This window comes from Nicotiana sylvestris, chromosome 3, assembly GCF_000393655.2.
Source record: "Nicotiana sylvestris chromosome 3, ASM39365v2, whole genome shotgun sequence".
NCBI lineage: Eukaryota > Viridiplantae > Streptophyta > Magnoliopsida > Solanales > Solanaceae > Nicotiana > Nicotiana sylvestris.
Genome location: NC_091059.1, coordinates 48,758,950 through 48,775,957, shown reverse-complemented (window position 1 = coordinate 48,775,957; position 17,008 = coordinate 48,758,950). Strand labels below are relative to the sequence as shown.

The 17,008-nt window shown below is 33.9% G+C and overlaps 1 protein-coding gene across 1 annotated transcript; it reads left to right on the top strand.

Annotated features, from left to right (window-relative positions):
- The first annotated feature begins 502 nt into the window (after nt 1–502).
- On the top strand, nt 503–2,302 carry LOC104215671 (uncharacterized). Its single transcript, XM_070169057.1, has 3 exons — nt 503–1,175; nt 1,313–1,424; nt 1,519–2,302. Exons 1-3 carry the CDS (start codon nt 503–505, stop codon nt 2,300–2,302), a joined length of 1,569 nt encoding a protein of 522 aa, XP_070025158.1.
- Nucleotides 2,303–17,008: the final 14,706 nt, after the last annotated feature.

Below are 17,008 nucleotides of genomic sequence, written 5' to 3'. Positions count from 1 at the left end.
TGGAAATGACATTGACGTTTATTTACAATCATTAATAGAAGAGTTAAATGTGTTGTGGGAGTCCGGGGTAGAAACATATGATGCTTCAAGAGATCAAACCTTTCAAATGCGAGCAGCTCTTTTATGGACAATCAGTGACTTTCCTGCATATGCTATGTTATCTGGTTGGAGTACAAAGGGAAATTGGCTTGCCCTTGTTGTAATTATGGCACTAATTCTCGTTATCTTAAACATAGTCGAAAAATGTGTTATATAGATCATTGAGTTTTTCTGCCTATGGATCATCCGTGGAGATCTAATAAAGGTCTTTCAATGGAAAAATAGAATTTAGGCCTCCTTCGTCTTTGTTGAAGGGAACTGATGTGCTTAATAGCTTAAAGAATTTTAACAATGTGTTTGGGAATAAGCGAAAGAGAACAAATGATGGCCCTTGGAAAAAAGGTCAATTTTTTTCGAATTACCTTATTGGCAGCACAACTCGTTACGTCATAACCTTGACGTAATGCATATAGAGAAAAATATTGTGGATAATGTAATTGGAACTCTTTTGGACATTCTTGGAAAGACAAAGGATCATGCAAATGCTCGTTATGATCTTAAAGAGATGGGCATTAGGAAGAACCTTCAGCCAAAGGATACAAAGGATGGCAAGAGAACAAAGTTTGCAAAAGCATGCTTCTCAATGACCAATGGTGAAAAATCAGTTTTTTGTGGTGTTTTAAAGACAGCAAAGCTACCTGATGGTAGTGCTTCCAATATATCCAGGTGTGTGCAGCTAGATGAAAGAAAATTATCCGGTTATAAAACCCATGATGCCCACTTCATGTTACATTACTTGTTGCCAATACTAGTTAAAAGCAAACTTCCTGATCATGTTGCTATCCCTTTGATTCATCTAAGTTCTTTCTTTCTCTATTTATGTCAAAAAGTTATCACAATGGAAGAGCTAGATTGCTTGGAAGTAGAGATTAGAGAAACTACGAATCAATTGGAAAGAATTTTTCCTCTAACTTTTTTTGATATAATGATTCATTTGCCTATTCATTTGGCGAATGAGGTAAGGTTGGGAGGTCCAATTCAAAATCGATGGATGTATCCTCCTGAAAGATATAAGTGTACATTAAAATCATATGTTCGCAACAGAAATTATCCAGAAGGATCTATTGCTGAGGCATGTTGGTTGAAGAGTGTTTGACTTTATGCTCTAGGCACTTATATGGAGGTGTAAAGACTCGATTTAATCGAAGACCCCGAAATAATGATGAATATGATTCAATTAATGCACAAGCTTCTAGTTTGTTCCCTAATACAGGTTGTCCTTTAGGAGCAAAAAAGAGTGATCCAATTGTTTTAGATGACATGTCACTAAATCAGGCACATATATACTTATTGAACAATTGTGACGAAGTTCAAGAATATATAAGGTAATATAATCACTTATAGCATTTATTTATGTAGGTTGTTATTAAATTACTTTATTTATCATTTTACTAACAAAAAAAATTACTTGTTGTGTAGAGAATATGAAGTTGAGGTTAGTAATCAGAGACGAGGATCTAAATGGAGCAAGGCCAAGAATCACAGTCAAAACTTCTCTCAATGGTTTGAAATTCGTTCTTTGAAAGAGGATGTGCCCGATCTTATTAAGCAATTGTCCATTGGACCAAATTCAATTGCTAAAAGATATTTTGGGTATCTCATTAATGGATATAGATTCCATACGAGGCAGCGTGATGCAAGACGTAAAATACAAAATAGTGGTGTTACATTAGTCGCCCTAACTACAAGTTTTGCAAGCTCAAAAGATAAAAATCCGGTTGACGCAAACATGACATATTATGGTAGAATAGTTGATATATTTGAGTTAGACTATTATGGCCATTTTAAGGTTGTCTTATTTAAGTGTGATTGGTATGAGGTTGAAGAAGATATTTATGGCCTTACTTATGTCTACTTCAACAAGAAATGTTATCAGAATGAGCCTTTTGTCCTAGCATATCAAGTACACCAATGCTTCTATGTGCAAGATCCATATGATCAAGATAGATATTATGTCATGAAGACTGTGCCGAGAGACTTGTTTAGCATAAGTGATGAACTTGAATCTAATGCCCCACACTATTATGAAAATGAGCCATTTGAATATTTGGTTGGCCCATCTATACCGGAGGATAATGGTGAAGTTGTCTTAGTAAGGAGTGATGTTCCAGCAACCATTCTTGATGTACCTCCAGAAGGATTTCTAGCACAACAACTTGAAATTGAATCAGATGAAGAGTTTGATTTTGAAGACACATCATGAGTTTTATTCTAATTCAAATAGAAAATAGCTTAGCCATTTATTTATTAATAGCTAGAAACACATTAAAGACTGTTGCTTTAGATTTAAATTGATGTTGTCTGTTTCGTCAAGTTCAATATTAAATATTTTCTTGCTGATCGATTTTTTTGATGTGCACATATATTTTCTGCTCATGTATTTTCAATGTGTCCCTTTTGGTATCACTAGAAATTACTTGATTGGTTATTTAATATGTCTCTTCTAAGGAACCATATTGTATTATATGTGGATTGAGAATTTGTCCTCTAGTTTTGAATAGAGAAGTGAACGTGAGTAAGTAGAAATTATGCTTCGGAATTTGTATTGCACTATTACCTGGAGTATTGGAGCAAGTTTTAAAGTATAAACATATTTGTTTTTTATTATTATCAGGTGGTGCACATGCAACTAAAGAAGATATTGGACTAACAAATTTTAAGGAACCAAGAGATATTGAACAAGTATCTTTGTAACTTTCTTTATTTATATATGCTCTGGAATTGTTTATCTACATATCTTTATATATCCTCTGTTTTATGCAACAAAAATCAGGTATACTAACGTGAGGAACTGCAGGGTACAATTGAATAGTTTCGGTAATGACAGCATGCAAGTAGTATAATTTTCCCAATGAATCATAATTAAGAAGCCCTGCAAATTGGATTGCTCTCCGATTAACTGATTTAGGATCCTCTGCGTCATACTGATGCAATAACACATTATCTTCTTTTGATCGGACATCTTCCAACGATCAGTTCTGCATATAGCTTCTCCGCTACATGCTCATGAGTCATTATCATGTATATAGCCCAAGATAGAGTTGTTGCAGTTGTATCACGACCCTCTATGTTAAAATTCAGGACAATGTCCCCAGGCTTTTATTAGTCATATTGTTCTCAGGGTCTTTTCCTAGCTCAATGAATCTTGATAATATGTCTTGCTTAATCTGGTTTATGTTAAAAATCATAAAGACATCAGTTAGTAGTGCTGAGATGCACTTGTAAAAAAGAAACAACAGTTAGTAGTAATGCAGATGTTGCTGAAGGTGTGTGATTGAGCACTTGCTTTCAGGTTCTTGTGGTTTCTACAGCATGGGAGTGTGGTGTGTGAGCATGTGGTGGGGGGGGGGAGGGTAAAAGGTTGGGATTCTTGGTGACTTTTGTAGCTTCTATTGTGGTGAAACAGTGGGGTTAAGTTGCGGTGATGATGTTGAGGTGATATGTCTATTATTGTGTGAGGATGTTGTGGTGTTGGTTGTGGTTGAATTAAGGCTGGATTAGTAGATTGTTTGCGTGCATGTGTTTTCTTGGTTTGGTTTATCTCTTGTTGTGGTGAAACTGGTCTTAGTGGAGCTCTACATCCAATAGTCTGCTCCCAGGTTCTTGTGTGTTCTAGGAATAGGTGTTGGATGTAAGCTGAAGGTGTCTTATTTCTTAAATATTTACTTTCTTACATACTATTATATATTCTTACTAGTTGTTAGGCTAAAGTAATTTAATTTTTTTTGTATGTAGGATGAATCAAGCGGCAGCTCTTAAGAGAAAAGTTCTGAATCCAAACAAAGCTCAAAGTCCAATGAAGAATATAGGTTTCGATTTCCAATACCGATCAAGTGCCGAACTAGCCAAAAAATTTCAGATTAAGAGAGAAAAGCTTGCAAGTGATTGCAACGATAAAGTTGCTAAAGAGCAGGCATTACTTGGAGTTAAAAGGAAGAATTATATGCCTGCAACATTAGAAGGACAAAGTAGACAGAGGTTAACTCAATCGAATGTGTCAGTTCAAAAGTTAGTAAGGAATAGATTACCGGTGTACAAACCAATCCAATCGTCTTCAAGGGAAGATCTGAACACTTCACATAATATTGCAAGTAAAGGACAAATTAAACAAAGGTCAATGCAATTGGAGGAGCCCATTCAAAAGCAAGGAATGAGTAAATTACCTATGCCCACATCCATGATCCAATCATCTGCAAAGGTAGATCCTAACACTTTACATATGATTAGAAGAACACAAGGTGAAGAAGAGAAATAACTTGATATTCAAGAGCTACAAAATTGCAAAAAGGTAAAGACAAACTCAGTCCTACCGTCAACGAGTGTTAATCAGTTTCTAAAAAACTATGGGATACAAGTCGGTGGTGAAAAACATCCTGATAATCACCCAAAAAATGAAGTCAAATTTATGTCCTCTCCTATTATTGATGAGCGTGAAATAGAATTGGATAATTTTGCTGCACAAGATGAAGTTGGTGACGATGAATTTATTGGAGATGAGGATATGAACATCGATGGTGCTGCAGGTTGTATGTCTTAAACCTTATAATTATTTTACATATTTTGATTTTTTTCTTCTTATGTCGTGTTTGTTCTATCAATCTAAGGACATCAGAGAAGAAAAGAGTTCGAGGAAAAACAACATGCAAGAATATTCATGCAAGAAGTTTTGAAGAAAGAGAGGAGGTGACATTTGATAAAGGACAAGCAGTTGGACCAACTGACAAGAGAGTGTCTGATTTGACCAACTTTTTAGGAACAATTGCAAGGAATTCAAGATTTATCCCCTTGGTGCATACTAGTTGGCATGTTGTGTCAAAGGATATTAAGCAACGAATGTGGGAATATGTCAATATAAGAATAATACATTTTTCATTGATATATTTTTTGTATTTTTCCTACTAAGAAAAGATATATATATATATATATATATGTGTGTGTGTGTGTGTGTGTGTGTTAAGGCTGTATTGTGGCCCGGGCCTGGCCCGAGACCGGCCTAGGACCGCGGGCCTAACGGGCCGGTTCAACCGGGCCTGGGCTCTAGTGGTGTAAAAGCCCGTGGTGGGCCGGTTCAAGACATTTAGCCCGTGAGCCCGGGACTGGCTGGCGGGCCTGGGCCGGTTCAACCGGGCCTAACGGGCTCCAACGACTAATTTTTTTTAAAAAAAAAAAAAAATTAAACGGTTAGATTTTTAAAATCTAGCTGTTGGCCTTCAAAATTTATCCGTTGGCCACTTTAAAAAATAGCCATTTGGCCCCCAAACTTTTTATAATACACTTTTTCTCAATTCTCAACTATAAATACCCCCCCCCCCCCATTCTTTCATTTTTACTCACAAAATCATCAATCTCTCTCTAATTTTCTTCTATAATTGCTTGCTTTATTATTGCAATTTCGTGAAAAATTGTGAAGTTGGTGAATTGAAGTATTCAAGTCTTTAAGTCTTCAACGATATTCAATTTTCAAGAAGTTGTTCGTCAATTCGGTAAACGCGTTCCAACTCTTAAGTTTTAATATTATAGTTTTGTTAGTTTTATTTAGTACAATTATAATTAATATGATTTTTCTTTGAAAAATATTTTTGGTGGTAAGGGTAAGGAAAAATCTAAAATTGGTGAATCTAGTAGCCAAGCTACTACTCTTCCCCCGGCTCCCCGACCCAGACCGGTTACCCATCCTCCTCCACCTATTATTCTTGATAGTTATAACCCTTGTTTTCAATTTTCCGATAGCCAATTTTGCCATGATGTTGCACCGGGTCAACAATTAAATGAAGAAGTTATGAATGCTCTTTATCCTAATGAAACTATCTTTGAAAATGATGATTTAGATGAAACGCAGCCTGATTTAGATGATACACCTACTAGTCCTGTTAATAACCCAACTGATGCCCCGCCTGACCCTCCTGTAGTAACCCCTACTTTTAATTGACAACCTTCTAAACGGCCCGAAACATCTCTTGTTTGGCATTTTTTACTCAACTAAGAGAAAAAAATAAGGCTAAGTGTAACACTTGTGGGTCTCAACTAGTTCATAAATTTACTGGAGATCGTAGCGGTACGGGCAGTTTGACTAGACACATATTGAAACACCCTAGAGATAAAGCTGGATTTTTACAAATGAAAGCTGTGCAAGAGGGGACAAGTGTAGATAGCACGGTTAACCCTAGTACATGTTCAAATCTAGTTCAACCGGGAATTAACACTGTTACCGGTGGCATTTTATATTATGATCCAAATAAAGATCGTGAAGAATTGGCAAAAATGGTTACTGTTATGTGCTTACCCTATAGTTTTCCTTCTAACCCTCATTTTGTGCATTATATTAGAAGAGTTTTTAATCCTACTTATAAAGGATGGCCTCGCGCAACCGTAAAGAGCGATATTTATAAATATAAACATGAATATGAACAATATTTGCGCTATTTATTTACTCATATAGATTGTCGTATTGCTATTACTACTGATATTGGTAGAAGTGGTAATGACTGTGATTATCTAACTGTTACAAGTCATTGGATATATGAGGAGTGGATAATGCAAAAACGCATTATTGCTTATAGAATAATTAATTCACGCCACACAGGTGAGTTTATTGTTAACACAGTTGCAGATATTTGTAGACATTTTTGCATTAGAGATAAAATTATGTCGGTTTCAATGGATAATGCTTCTAGTAAAACTAATGCTATAGGCTTGCTTACAACTACACTAAATCCTGCATTTAGTAATATTTTTCATGTTAGATGTATTTGTCATATTTACCATTTAATCGTCGGTGCTGATATGAAAGTTTTAAATGTAAAAATTGAAAAGGTTAAAATGGCTCTTAATTGGCTTTTTTATTCAAACCGTGGAAGTAGACTTAGAGACTATTTTAAAAAATGTGATGAATTTGGTCTTAGAGAAAGAAATGTTCCTAAACCTTGTTCGACTAGATGGAATTACATGTATGAAAGTTTAGTTGTTGCATATGAATATAGAAACCCAATAAGCGCAACGTATAATGCTCGTGTAGGTGATGGTGATGATGATGATGATGATGAGCACCTTACAAATCAAGATTGGAGTAATGTTAAAATGCTTGTAGACTTTTTAAAACAATTTCATATTGCTACAAATGAATTATCTAGCCAATATTATCCTACTATTTCTAACTCTTTAGTTTATATTGCAACACTTGTAGATTTATTTACTCAATTTTCAGAGGGTGGAGTAATTTATGAAAAAGCTATTAATTCTATGAAAGCTAAGTTTAAAAAATATTTTTTCTCTATCCCCCTATTTTTGGTGTTGCTGCATTGTTAGATCCTACAATGAAATTAGGAGGTTCTCACTTTTGGTATTCAAAAATTTATAACGCTTTATCACTTTCAGCTGAGGAATTTGCTACACTTGGAGATGCAAAAGCCTCAATTAAAATAAATGCTCAAACTATTTATAATGCTTATCAACTTGCCTTAGATCAAGCTAGACCAAATGTTCCAACTCCTACTTCGTCTAGTTCGCAAGAATCTAAAAGAACTGCGGGCCTAAAAGCCCTTAGTTCTTGGACGGAGTTCAGGGGTTCTCAAGGTGATAATTTTGGTGATAGTTCACAACTAAATGAGCTTCAAGTTTATTTGTCGCAGGGACTTGAATCAGAGAATCCCGACGGCTCCTTCGATGTTTTGGAATGGTGGAAGGACAAACAAAAACACTATCCGGTTCTTTCAAGGATGGCTCGAGATATTTTAGGTGTTCAAGCTTCAACAGTGGCATCAGAGAGCGCATTCAGTCAAACGAGGCTTCAAATCGGTGATCATAGAGCGTCTATGAGGGAGAGCTTGGAAAAATCAGTACTTTTCAGAGATTGGATCCGTTCGGAAAGAAGAAATTTTGGACTTGCAGAATCACAATCGGAGATAGATGAAGATTATGAAGAAATGCTAGCAGAACTTGCGCAGGATGCTGCTTCGCCCGAAAGCGGTGATGAACAAGCTTCATTTCCACCACTACCAATGCAAATTCCTCCGGACCTTCAAGGATTTATGAGATTTATTAGAGATAATACATAGACGAACATGTAACTTGTATTTTGGCACATCTTCCTTAGTTTTTTTCCTTTTAATGGTGGTATTAGTACCTTGTTGTGCTCATTCCATTAGGGGGAGGAAGACTAAGAAAGATATTGTCATTCTTTGTTAATGTCGTAATAGTAAAATATATAAGACATTCTCTTGAATATTTCTTTGCAATTTATTTTGTGTTTAAATTTGATATAGTATATATATTATATATCTAATACATATATATATAGGCACTATATATATATATATATATATATATATATATATATATATATATATATATATCTAATACATATAAACTATATATATATATATCTAATACATACTATATACACTATATATACTATATATATTTATATAGCTATATATAAGCAATTTATACTAGTATATACATATATAGTTTACAAGAAAGTGCCTTACATAAAAAAAAATTAAAAAAAATAGCCTATATATATGTGTGTGTGTTTGTATGTATGTATATGTATATATATATATATATATATATATATATATATATACATACACATATATATAAGGCACTATATATATCTCTAATACATATAAACTATATATATATATATATATATATATATATATATATATATATATATATATAGATATATATATACATACATATATATAAGGCAATATATATTACATAAGGCAATATATAATTATATATACACATAATACACCCTTATCTATACATGCTATACATACTATATATACTATATATATTTATATAGCTATATATAAGCAATTTATACTAGTATATACATATATAGTTTACAAGAAAGTGCCTTACATAAAAAAAAATTAAAAAAAATAGCCTATATATATGTGTGTGTGTTTGTATGTATGTATATGTATATATATATATATATATATATATATATATATATATATATATACACATACATATATATAAGGCAATACATACTATACATACTATATATACTATATATATTTATATAGCTATATATAAGCAATTTATACTAGTATATACATATATAGTTTACAAGAAAGTGTCTTAGATAAAAAAAAAATTAAAAAATAGCCCGAAACGGAAAAAGTCCGTTAGGCCCGCGGGCCCGGCCCATTTAGTCCGGGACCATGTGGGCTTAGGACCGTCGTGGGCCGGTTCCACACATTGGGACCGTTTGGCCCGGGACCGCCTCAGCCCGGCCCGCCTCAAGCCTAGGCCCGTTTGGCCCGGCCCGTTTTGGCTCGTTTGGCCCGAGCCCGGACCACAATACAGCATTAGTGTGTGTGTGTGTTGTTTTGTACAGTTCAAGTTCTTAATTCCAACTGAAGGAGAGAAGTGGATAATGATTGGTCTTCGTGATGCTTGGAAGCCACAGAAGAGGAATATTAAGAAGAAATATTTTGATAAAAATGCTACTGTTGAACAAATGCTACAAAATCGTCCCATTGAGATACCTGAAGTTCATTTCCGTCAATTGATTGAGTATTGGGATGACGAAGATGTCCAAGTAATATTAAACCGTGCATTTCTACATTTTCTACCTATTGTTGCAGTATATATTTTTTCCCTTTTTGATTTATTAATTAATATTCTTCTTTTGTTGTTAGGCTATGTGCCAATTGAATTATGAAAATAGGAAAAAACAAAAGTGGAGGCATCGAATGGGACCTATTAATTTTGCAAGAGTGCGTGTGGCATTGGTAATATTTAGTCGACACATTGTAATCTTACTTTTATTTTTTTTTGTACTTTGTCGGAACAAAGTGATATCTTTTTTATATCTTCTTTGATGTAATTTGTAGCGCGCAACCAAAGAGAACAACGAGGAACCATCAAAGTGTGAAATGTTTATTACAACTCGTACAAAGAAAGGGAAGGAAGTTCATACAGATACTCAAGTTGCAATAGTAAGTCATACTGCAATTTAAGCCTTATTATTGTACTAGGGAATTTGCTAAGTTTAATACTAAAACTTTTAAAGTAACACCACAATCTCACAGAAAACTAAGTTTTTGTAGTCGTATAAGAATAAGTAGAGTCATTATGTGTCTCCTACGATATGTAAGAGTTCAACATTAGGTGTCTTCTATTTTTGCTTGGCCATTTGATTTACAAACTTTTGCGTCAAATAGAAGAAGGCATAACACATGATCCACACAAATTGAAGGAGTCCTTTTTACTCTTGCCTCATCACCGTCAAATCCAAAATGATGTTGTTATTACATAATAGAACAGCAGTGGGCTAACCATCCTCTTGTTGAACACATCTTCCAACAAACAAAATTTCCATGCATATATACCTTTTTTCCTCTTACACAAGGAATTAAAAGTGAGAGGGTACTGAGCATTGTCTTCAATTACTTTAATGAAGTGAAAGGAGAATTCTTTAAAATCTACAATGAGTATGGCATGAGGTTGGAGTGAAAATCTTTGTGACAACATAGACAAATCTCCTTTTTAAGCATGACTAAAAGCAAATAACTGGAATTATCACAAAATTCTTATAAGCAGAAGTGCATAATATATAATTCATATCTTACAGTGATTAAGATACGGCAACAACTTCTACTAAGATATCCTCTATTGGGAATAAAGGGTTCAACCTTGCTTAAATATCATGTGGCTGGAAAAGACACAGAAAGAATAAGATGTTAGAGGAGATGACATTTTGACTTAGGCATCAATAACATGATCCTTTAAATTTCTCACCTTTCTTTCTCTTCTTCTTTCGTTTTTGTATTGCATTTGTTCCAAGTCTTTTTTCTCTTGCATTTGTTCATTGTTGCAAGTTTCCTATAACCTAGGGAGGTGTCCTTTCAAAGTACTGCAATTACTATTATTTAGTGTTGCAACCGTTACACTCTTTTAGAAGGAAGAGAAATGATTGTTAGTTCCCTTGCTTATTTCTTGAGCTTGCACTTATGTCCTTAAGCTGAAAACTCCCTAAAGCATAATCATGCTCTATATTCAAAGCATCAAAGGTGTTTGAGCAGTTGATTTTCCTTGAATCCTCTCATAGTGCACCTGTAAAGATTTCTGCGATAATTTGATTTTCATGGTCTGGATTTTTCTTTTTGTTATGTGATGGATGAGATCGAGTTACCTCTATCCACTCTTGATCATTTAATTGATTCACAGCTTGAGAACCTGATTCTAACAGATGCGTGGCCTCATTCTCATGCACAACAGATTTGTGCACATCAGTAGCAGCTGCAACTCCAAAACTTGACACAACTGTAGCACCTTTTGTAGCACTAGGAATATTAGCTGATTTTTCACCCTTAGTTTTCTCAACTAGCTGCACCTCAAGACTCCTCTGCTCCCTGCTATATCATTTTCACGACCTGATGCAACAGTAGGAACAACTCCCCTTGTACCATCATCAGCTTAGCCTGCAACATTATGTGTAATCCCAGAAGACTTAGGATTGACATGCACAAATCAGTTATGTTTGTTTGAAACTTCATATTAAATTGGTTACGATCCTTGTCGCTGAAAACTCTATTGACATTCTTGGCTAAATTTTGAGGTCTGCTAAACTTTTTTTTTATCTAACTTGACTTGTTGAAAGTTATTTTAGTGTTCGTTCTATCTTGACTTGTAAGTGATGTGCAATAATATTTTTTTGACAGTCTGAACTTCAGAATCGTCAAATTTTCGGAGAAACAACAGATGATGCATTTAGGGCTGTATTTGGAAAGGAGCAGCCTGGTCGGGTTAGATGCTATGGTAGATCGGTGATGACAAGCTCTCTGAAAAAAGATGAAGAAATCAACAAGCTTAAACAAAAGCATGCCAATGAAATAACTTCTCTCAAGGAAGAAATAAAGGAAATGATGAGAGAAGAAATGCGATGTTTTTTTTGTCAATTTGTGAAAAACAACCCTGGACTAGATTTTCATGGTATACAAGGGTGTGTTGGATCTAATATTCCTTCACCAGTTGATGCAAGTAGTGCATGAGCTATGAGAGGCCAAAATCTACCACATTCTTCTGGCTCAACTCACGCCCCAAGTCTTGAAAAGGTACTTATATTTCCCAATTCCAAAAACTACCTCAATCTTAACTTACAAAATCATGCTTTCTAACCAGTGTATACTATATATATGTTTCTTCCTAATTTTAAATTTTATTTTGATTGTGTAGGAAAATACGGGTGATGCAATTGGATATGGTGGTCACAAATCAATTTGATTTATTAAAGTGAATGGTGAAGACCTTTTGAACAATTGGGATGTTTATTTTTATTGATTCTATAAATATGAATACATTTGGTTTTGTAGAGGTCTTTGCTAGTGAACTCTTGAACCAACAGTGCTTTATTACTATAAACAGTACACAAAGTATGTTTCTTTGTTGAAATTTATTTTAAGTATATGCATTTGGATTATTTTTATTCTAGTACTTATTATCTAATTTAATACTTGATATATATATATATATATATATATGTGTGTGTGTGTGTGTGTGTGTGTGTGTGTGTGTGTGTGTGTGAACAGAATTTGATGCAAACAAATATAGTTTTTTAACCACAAAATTGTGGCTAATATAAGTATTTGAAAAATAATTTTGTAGAGTAGATAAAATCGCCACGCTTAAAAAGTATGGCCATAAGGATTGTCAATCTGGCGTTGTTACTAATAAATATTGCTCTAGAAGCCACACTTTGTAAGTGTAGCCTTTAACGTGACAAAGATCACGCTTCATAAGTGTAGCCTTATGTCATAAAAGTGTGGCTATATGAGACAATATAAGTGTGGCCTTTGTACCGTATCGATCACACTTTTAAAGCGTGGCTTCTAAGGCAACACCTACAAAGCGTGGCCAATAGTTAAAGGTTACGGTACTTTAGGCCACCCCAAAAAGCATTGCCTAAAGTTGTAAAGTGTTGCCTTTGCCCAAACGCTACACTTCTTGGCATCTTAGGCCACACTTCTCAGGGGTGGTTGTAGGCCTAAAATGTTGTAGTGTAACCAAAGTCATTGCAGTTTATCTTTACAAAATTTTCAAATTCAAGAGTAGCAATTTTATGAAGAATACTTGTAGCGAGATAGTGTATACCTTCTTAGTTTGATAGTAATAGTTACTGGTACCGATGTTAATGCTTTACTTTCACACTTGGATTATTGTTTATGCAAATCAAGTCACACGACAAAGCAAAAGGTCAACTAATTGTGTCTATTGAAAAAAGAGAAAAGAAGAAATGGGGTCCAAGCTCCATGATTCAACTCATGTAGTGGTGGAATTTAAAGGTCTAAAGTATGTGGGGTCCTTCCTTTTTCTCTATACCAAAAAATGTACTAACTATTTGATTTTCGTTATATCCATCGTCGTTTATGTTGCTGTTGCACTAATAAATACATGATATCATCTTTTATATATTCACTAATATTGTTTAACTATAAAAAATAATAGTTTAATACATAAGATATTTCACATTCATGTAGGGTCCGAAAATAAACCACACCTTGAAGGTTATGATAGTTTATCAGTTGTTCAATTATAATTAATTATATATAATTTATCACTTAATTAACCATAATATATCAATTTAATTTTATGTATTCGTGAAATATGATAAGTTTATATCACTTTTTATTGCATTTATTGAGAAAGGGTGCTGCTATTATGAAGAGTACAGCTTAAATTATAATGCCCATAATATCAAAAAAACTTTTAAACTATTAGAACATCCTACATATATGTAACTTTATAAATTTGAAAATAAGATAAATTAACTACTATAACATGAAAAAAGTTGCTTGGAGGAACTTTCCCCAAACCAAAAACAAAACAATCCTTATTTGAATTCTCATTTCATACGTAAAAAATTCCGACCATGGTGAGATTTGAGCACACCGTAATTGAAAGTGGTATTGCTTTTTCTTTGTGAGTGAGACTGAGAAGTGAAAGTTTACCAGACAAAATAAAGGAGAGGCCAATGGTCATGCGAGAATATCTTAGTAAGGAAGGAGATGGAGAGTCCAATAATAAGGATGGAAGTTTCCCACGTAGAATCCTTTTAACTTTTTTATTTTCCCCATGTGGAGTCATTAACTAATAAACATATTTTTTTTCAATTTTGAATTTTCTTAAATATTACAACAACAATAATTACTACACTTCAACCCTTCGGGGTTGCTCAGTTGGTTTGGAGGGTGGTCATCAATACGGATGACCTGGGATTGAATCCCCCCTCAATGTCTCCTGGGTTGAGCCTGTCGCGCAGAGCTTGCCTAGTGCGGTTTACATCCCCTATATGGTTTGCAAGCTATTATACAGGGGGAGGTTTACCCAGTGCACACAGAGTGCTCACTCGAAGGACAGAGACTGTAGCAGAGGTTATAACGATTGCGAGTTTCCCTCTTACCAAAATAATAATAATTACTACACTTTAATTTTAAAGTGTCGAAGGCCGATTACATAAGTTCTCACTATTCAGTAAATTTTATACTTGGCAGAATTCTTTTTGTAAATTGTCAAGTTTTATGTTGTTTGTTGCTTACAAAAATTCAATTCCGATATTTATTCAAAAGTCAAACTTTAGTCATTTCTAGCAACTTAAGCTTTCAAAAATGGAACTAAGTATTCGAATTCACTTCCAAAACTTTCGAAACCAAACCAATCATCCTCACAAATTACAAAACCAACATACGGGAAGCATCAAACAGGAGACTGAAGCTCAAATACACAAAATGACTGATCAGGTCACTACATTCAACATCATAAAATTAGGATGACATGAATCCGATGCGAGAACAGAATGCAGAGCTTATGCAATGATGGAAAGCAACCAAGTTAAAATGCAGAACTTCATGATGAAGCATATGACAAAATCTAATGAAGATGATGAGACTGAGTCTGATGAGGTGTAGCTTTGTGGTTGTTTGTTAATGTTAAGATGTTTAACTTTATTGTGAAGTTTAGATTTAGTTGTGGTAGTCATTTAGACTTGTTTTGAATGATAGTTGAATACTTAGACTTGATTTGAATGGTGTTTGAATTTTTAGACTTTTTTTTTTGGTGGAAGAATTTTTAGACTTGATTGAATGAGGTTTGAATATTTAATGTTTTAGTTGTTTGAATTCTATGAGGTTTGAATTGTCAGGACTCAGGATTGATGTTTGGGTGAATTTTTAGTTTCTGGTTGTTGGTTTTGATTTGGCAGGTGGTATAGCTAATAAAATAGATAAATGCTATCAAAAAATACATAGATTTTCGACTAAAGTAGTAGCAAAAATCCATATTTTCCCCAGAAATATGATTATTTTCAATTACTGCAGTCGACTTTTAACATATTTTTCCAGAAAATTGACTATTTCCAATTACCGTAATCGAAAAGTTAAATAATTTTTTATATTTTTATTTAAATATTTCAACCACTATAATCGAAAAATTTAATAAATAATTATTTATTTAAATTATTCAATTATTATAGTCGAAAATATTTAAACAAATAAATAACTAATTATTTAAATTCTTGATTGTAGTAGTCGAAATAATCGATCAATCTCTAGTTGCATCAATAGTTAAACCCTCCGAGTATGGTGGTTGGAACTTTCTGACTGCAGTAGTAGAAAGTTCTTGTTTTACCTTTAATTTATTGATTATGCTAAAACCATCAGAATTTACCAATTTTTGGCTACTCTCCAGCAGTTATAGCAGTCAAAAAACTCAATTTTTAGTAGTGATAGGATCACACACGCCAAAACTTTGTCTGTCGCGTTACGTCGCGTGTTGGACCGGATTGCCACTAATAAAAAAGTCATAACTTCTTGTAGGAATATACAAATGACAAATGGTTTTAAGCATTAAAAATTAGACCCAAAGAGATATCATTTGATGTATCGCTGACAGCTCAATTAATTATGAGCTGGAAAATATGATCATTTGAAGTTGGGTCTTGTGCAACTATAATCTTCTCCCCTAAAATATTTTCAATTTGTTCTGCACCACCTCTTTCCCCTTCTAAACATCTTTACTACCTTCCAAGTATGAGATTTCAGTATTATACGTATTTATAACTTTTTGAACACCTGTGAGTCTAGCTTAGGGCAACAAGAACGTAATACGCTACGGCATTATCACAGAAAAAAAAAAAATATGACTAGTAGATAACTAGTAAAAAAAAAAAAAAAAACAGGACACTACAGAAAATATTTTAACTTTAAAGCATTTATTTTATTCTTTATGGCATGCATTTACAGCCACATAAATCTAATGAGTTGATCACAAGTTCTAAAAAAATCATTCTGAAAACTCCGTAAATAATTAAACTATGCCACATCAATTAAAATAAGATGAGTATAATAATAATGAAAAGAAACCCAGCACTATTAAACAAGTCATTGTGTCCCAAATCAATAAAACAGGAAGCCCAATGTAATTTGTACTCCTTATTGCCTGCATATATGTAAGCTTATAGTATCAGATTGTCATTTCAAAGTTGCCTTTCTTTCTTCATTTTGTTGTGTGCTTTCGCATTACTCTGCATTAGCATAAGTATTAAGTAGTTCTCACCAATTGTGAATAAACACTAAAGATATGCTTAACAGTCTGAACATCTAAAGATATGCTTCCGCAGAGGAGGAGCATTTGGTTAATTTTCAAAGTACAGTGACTAAAACTCAAATTGATTATCTTCTCCTCAAAAGGTGTAATAAAGGGATATGCGAGGATTACAAGATTATACCAAGGGAGAACCTTGCGTCACAACATAGGCTCTTGGTGATGAACGCCGGTATCATGACGAAAAGGAAGAAGAGGTTTGTATAGGATCAATCGAGGATTAGGTGGGGATCCTTGACGATAGATAAAGTTCAAGAGTTGGAGGGGAGGTTTCTAGCTATGGGAGCTT